Source organism: Quercus suber, unplaced genomic scaffold, assembly GCF_002906115.3.
Source record: "Quercus suber isolate HL8 unplaced genomic scaffold, Cork oak 2.0 scaffold_494, whole genome shotgun sequence".
Taxonomy (NCBI): Eukaryota; Viridiplantae; Streptophyta; class Magnoliopsida; order Fagales; family Fagaceae; genus Quercus; species Quercus suber.
Window position 1 is genome coordinate 100797 of NW_027069943.1, and position 6025 is coordinate 106821.

The following is a 6025-nucleotide window of genomic DNA, read 5'->3' on the forward strand; positions in this document are numbered from 1 at the left end:
GGAAAAAAAAAAAAAAAAAAGTAGCAAAACTTAGCGAAGCCTCATAATTCAACATCTAAATGGCTAACTAAAAAAATTTCAAGTTCTCACTTTTAAAAAAACTAATTATTAACCCAAACTCAAATCAAATTAAAGTGATGTAAAAGAACCAATAATAGGGAATAAAAACACCTAAATGCATAAGCCAAAACAGATTTGCTTAAAAGAGAAAAATTGATTCGATAATTTAATCAACAATAATAAAAATAGCCATTAGTGGAAAAAAGTGGTACATAGCAACAATAAAAAAAATTCCACCACAAGAGAGAGAGAGAGAGAGAGAGAGAGAGAGAGAGAAAAGAAAAAAAAAAAAAAAGAGTATTGACTTTTTTGTTGTGGATAAAACTTGGAAGGATTAAGTGAGAGAGGTGGAAAGGTAGTTATACAAAATTTATATGAAAAACAAGATAGAAGGGGAAGGGTTGAAGGAGATGAAAGGCTAGACAAAGTAAAATTGTAGAATTTAAGAAGACATAAAAGAGAAAATTTAAGAATGCATAAAGGGAATGAAATGAAAATTTTAAGAAGATAATGGTTGGAGAAGATGAAGAGTTGAACTAAGAAGGAAAATGGTGAAGAAGATAAAAAATTTAATAAAATAAAAATTGCAACCAAAAAAAAAAAAATTTGTTGATGACATGGTACAACAAAAGCTTTGTAAATTTTATTGCAAAGCTTTTGTTATTAGATATAGAAGTAATACTATAGCCATAAACTATTTTACAATATTTTTACAAATTGTTGATATGACCAACTTCTTATTGGTTTTTATCTAGATCCACCATTAACATCATTTTTTTCATTTATCAATAACTACTCACTACATCAATAGTTTGTAAATTTTTTTTTTTTGTAAAAAAGTTTGAATCTCTAGCCTCACCCTAGATATTGTATAAATTAGGAGACTCACTTTATGCAGCTAGCTTTTGGTATGCATGGGTGTGAATGGTCAATACATTTGAGAGCATCCAGTAGAAAAAGATGAAACTCCCCTAATTCGGTTACCATGATGCTTCACAATTTAAGTGCTAGTATTATAAAGCAAAGGAGGGAACATACGTACCAGACAGAGTATTATTTTCAGAAAAATTGAAGAAGTTACTAATCCCAACACTAATCATGCTTACTAACTACTAAACAGCATTACAATTTATAAAGAAGAAAAAGAATACAATCAAATCGGGGATACTGTCAAAAAGGTCGTCTCTATGAAGACCCATGTCCACCAGCTAAGTTGGTGCAGAATTTAAAAGTCAAATTATAATTGATAGAAAGTAATTATTTGAAGTAAAATTTCTGAATGCTGTAAGTGCAGTAAGCTGTAGCTGTGTAAGTGCGGTAGGCGACCACCCATTTCTTGAGGAATAATTTCCATCAGGAAAAATGTTTTATTTATATATTTACTTTTGAAAATTATAAAAGAAATTAGTTCGCAGATTTATTTACAGCGACCTATTGCGTTAAGGTTACAAAGGTTAGTATACTGTTGGTCTCAAGTCTAGAAAAAAAGAGAAGGATTGCCATAAATTAATTGATGACATAAAATTTAGTTACTTTATTATAAATGAATCATTTAGAAATATAAGTTGGGGCGATGTAGACGCTCCATTTCTGATTTCACAACCATGAAATTAAAATCTCATTCTTGGACAAAATTGTACCTGAGGACTAAATTAAGAACGTTACTGTTATTTTGAGCGAAAAAAAAAAAAAAAGAACATTTACAATTTAGAGAAAAGAAAAGTGTGGTATCAAAGCTAGGATAGCTCCTGTAACTTTTGGACCCAAGTACACGGTACACTAAGTAAGTTGGATTGGAAGTCAAATTCAGGTGCTTCAAAAGTGCGTTAGGCGACCACCCATTTCTTGAGGAATGATTTCTTTCGAGGAAGTGGGTTTGGTTTGGTGGGTTTTTACAATGGGTTATTATTTTTGCCTTTAGCTGAAAATTTTATTTTATTTTAATGCGAAGTTGTCATATTTTTCAATAATTAAATAAAATATTAAGTTTAAAATACACTATCACTTATCATGGTTTCAAACTCAAACCGGACCATACAGCCCGGCCGGGTTAACCAAGAACTTCTCATGAAAACAGTTCTTCTAATCTAAAAATCCGTTGTATGCCAAAAAAAGAAAAAAAAAAAAGGTTTGAACGGTTCGCTTATTTTTTCTGTCACGTTGGGCATTTGAACGGACTCACCGGGAAAAATTGGGCATTTCGTCCGGTATATATGAAACGGGCAAGTAAAAATAAAAGCCAAAAAAGTCGCCGCCACTTGCCACTACCTACCTGATTGCTACCACGTCGTCGATGTCATCTCTATGGCACTTTCTTCTCTCCCTCACGTTGCTTCTTTTTCTCTCCTTTATGTCACTTCTACCCATTCTTCTTCCTCTAAAAACAAACCCAATTTCTTTTTTTTCCTTATTTTTATTTTTTACTCTTCCCACTTCCCAGTGTCCTTTGAAGTTTTTATTTTGTTTTATCGGTTTATCCGCCACCTATCCATTAATTTGCCACTCCACGTGAATTGAAAAGACTGATTTTTTTAACTCATAGACACATTTGAGACGTTTAAGATAAAGTTACTTTTCAAAACTTTGTCTTTATCTTCTTCCATTATATAATATTTTTTATTCTATTTTTTATTTGGTTGTCTAGGGCATGTTTGGTAAAACTATGGTTTTTGTTGTTTAAATACCATAATATGTGATTCTCAAAAAAAAAAAAAAAAAAAATACCAGAATATGTATTTTNTACGAAGTAGCTCTGACATTCGCCTCGTGAACTCATCAATCCTGCTCTGTATAGCCTTAACCTTCTCCATCTCCATCCCTAACACACCTTGAACACTCTTCACCTGCACTGCTTTCCTCGCTATCGCCTTATGCTGAGCTGCAAAAAACACAAAAACGCACACAACATCTCAACCAAAATTGAATCACAACAACAAATTAAAACGAGACACTTCGTACTCCAAATCACCTGAATTGGCAAGCTCCTTGAGAAGCTTCCAGGACTCGGACTCGCGCCAATTCTGCAGCAGCGATTTACGCTGCGACTCTTGTAGAACATCGCGAAGCTCTCTCTGGAAATGGTCGAAGAGAGTCGGATAGTGAGTGCTAGCTTTCAAGCAAATGGCTTCGAGGCCAACAGGCATAGGGATTGCATTGAGATAAGGCTGAGCTTGAATCACGAAAGTGAGTCCAGGCTCCATTACTTGCCTCACCTCCATGAACTCTCCTTGAAGCTCCGCCAACGCAAAATCCGACGCCATGGCTTTCATTCCTTGGCCTATCCAATTCACTACGCTCTTACCAAGGTCCCTTCGCCCCAGCGGATCCCCATTCTGGTGCAAACCGCGCACGCTCTTCACTTTCTGCTCAATCGCTGGCTGTTGCTGCTGCGTTTGCTTAGTACTATTTTCTAACTCTAATGGTGCAGGTGATTCGAGGAGGGTTTTGGATTTGGTCTTGGTCTTGGTCTTGGTTTTGGTTTTTTTGCGAGTGATGGTTCTTCTTTTTGTGGTACTTGGAGGCTCGCTAGTGGTGCTACTAGTGATGATGATTTCGGAACCGTAGTTTCGAATGAGCTGTTGGAACTGGTGTTTTTTTGGTGTGTGAATGGATGCATTTTGATTCTGATTTGGACGAAAACGAACGGTGAAGAATGGTTTGTATTGCTTTACAGCCAAAGTGGCTGTTGGTGTTGTGAAGGCCTCACACAAAAAGCATGACTTCACTTCCATTTTCAAAAAAAATTTCGGAACCAACTAACCCAGCCAGCACCTAAGAAAAAGGAGCGGCCAGGTTGGGCGGACTAATACTGATACAACGACTTTATAACTGAAAATGGAAAATATACATATATGGCTGAACGAGAGAAACAAATAGTGTAGATATTTTTTTATTAAAACAAAAATTTGTAATTGGTGAATTTGCTTGAAGTTTAAATATGAGCCGCCTAATATGGAGAGAGAAAAAACAGAAATGATATTTGAATATAGAGAGAATGAGGGTCGTTATCGTGTACCATGGGGGCATGGGGGGTCGTTGGAGATCCACAACGCGTGTTGTGATTGGTTGAGTGTTGATTCTATATATGATTCCATGGCGCGGGTGCCCTCTGCGTTTGGCTGGCTGCTGCCCACCCTAACGTGTACTATTACTGTTCGTTCTGTCGTCTTCTAATTTCTTTGCTTTTTTTTTTTTAGGTCAAAGCCAACTGTTTTTGTGGCTAACAAAAATCCATGGAGTAAAAAACTTTCAGCATTGCTCCAACTCACAAGCTTGGAAGACGTGTTCCTCCCTCCGCCTTGGAATTAAAGGATTTCCTTCTTTTTCTTCTTTTTCTTTATGGGTAATAGAAAAACAAAGAAAAATAAGTGGGCTGGAGCTCAAGAAAATCTGAGAAGATAGATTCCGAAAACACCTGTCAGATTTTGGGTTTGTTTAGCTGTTCAGGCCTCGGCCACGTACTTTTTTCTTTTTTTTTTTTTTTTTTTTAGACAGATAAGGAGGTGTTTAGTAGAGTAGTTTGAAAATTGTTGTTTGTAATTTTTTAAAATACGTGTGGGTGAAAATGTATATTGAAATGCGTGAAATGCTGTTTAAAAACTAAAAAATATTGTTTGAAAATACAAACCAAACGGACCCCAAGTTTTTAGAACTTTTCGAATATTTGACTTAGAGCTATCCAACTGGTTGGATGACCCGACCAAACCGAACAGCCCTGCTAGACCTGAAGCCCACAGTTGGTTCCAATTTCCGAATACCTAGTCAGTCGGATGCAAGTCTAATTACTACAAAACTCGAAGTTTTAGTTCAAGTGACAGTTTAAAATTTGAAAACCGTAGCAATAGACGCGACTTAAACTACTATACCATCTGTAGATTTAATTTCACTTTCACGTGGGCAGGTAAGCTTCTCCATGATGGAATAGACTTTTGTGTTTTTTTGTTATGTCAATGGAGTAGTTATTCACCACAAATTAACTATAAAAAAAGGTTGTCATATCAGTAGCTATTCAACACAAAATTAACGATAAAAAAATTGTTTGAATCAATGTTAATAGGCATATTAGCCATCCACGTGAGTTTGAACTTTTGAATCAATGTTGGCAATAGCTATTCCCATGAGCATTAATGGCTTTGTCCTATTGTAGTTGTTGGGCAAAATGCAATTTTACCTTTATAAACTAAACAAAAACAATAATATCAATAACTCTCATATTCCTGGTCCACATCTCAGAATTTCTCTTTAAAATTCAAACCGTAGCTTGACTCTTCCATACCATCAATCACCATTGCCGACAAGTTTCACTTCTTGTTTGCCGATGAGTTTTGCTTTATGTTTGTTACCATGTGTTGGGTCTCTTCTCTCTCAATTTTTGATTTCAAAATCTCATTTCTCTCTTTATCTCTGTTCCAAGTTCATAGATATTTGGTTTTTGTTATTTTTATGTTTGATTTCTCTCTCTCCTTCTCCATTTCAAGCTTTTTCTTTGCTTGATTTTTCCTCTTTAATTTGTCCTTTTCCTTCAAACCGATCACTCGACGAATTTGACCCACCAAACCAAAGAACCGAGACAAACGGTTTCGACCGACCATTCGGTCGACAATGGGTGAGAAATCTGTTCACCCAACTTGAGCGGGTTGAGTGACGATTTGACCCCAAACTCGATCCGTACCAACCTGTGAACAACCCTATTTTGACTATTTCCTTGTGTATATGTAGTTTCACATCTCACACAATATTACAAGGAGTAATCTCTTGGGGCATCCTCAAAATGGGGACAAAAGGTTTTCAACTCAGAATATCATAACAACTTAAAAACTACTAAACCAACTTCTACCATCTAATTAGTCATTTTTTATTTTTTTAAATAAAAAAAAATACTATTTTAATTCTTAAATTTTATAAAAAGTTTTTTTTACATTAAAAAGTTCTTTTATATCATTAAATTATTAAAAATCTCTTCTTC

The 6025-nt window shown here is 35.3% G+C and overlaps 1 protein-coding gene and 1 long non-coding RNA gene across 3 annotated transcripts in view; both read right to left on the reverse strand.

The window, feature by feature from the left end:
* The window catches only part of LOC112031041 (uncharacterized), an 8580-nt gene extending 7380 nt beyond the window's left edge, over positions 1-1200 (reverse strand). Inside the window, exon 1 of one of the 2 annotated variants that reach the window (XR_010624866.1) lies at positions 1103-1200. This is a non-coding gene — a long non-coding RNA (uncharacterized LOC112031041). The other variant, XR_010624867.1, reaches the window with a different exon arrangement.
* Positions 1201-1213: 13 nt separating this feature from the next.
* Positions 1214-4238, reverse strand: LOC136063170 (uncharacterized). Its single transcript, XM_065763150.1, has 3 exons — positions 3029-4238; positions 2785-2938; positions 1214-1268 (listed from the first exon to the last, which is right to left on the reverse strand). Exons 1-3 carry the CDS (start codon positions 3789-3791, stop codon positions 1214-1216), a joined length of 972 nt encoding a protein of 323 aa, XP_065619222.1. The 5' UTR covers positions 3792-4238.
* Between the last annotated feature and the right edge of the window lie 1787 nt (positions 4239-6025).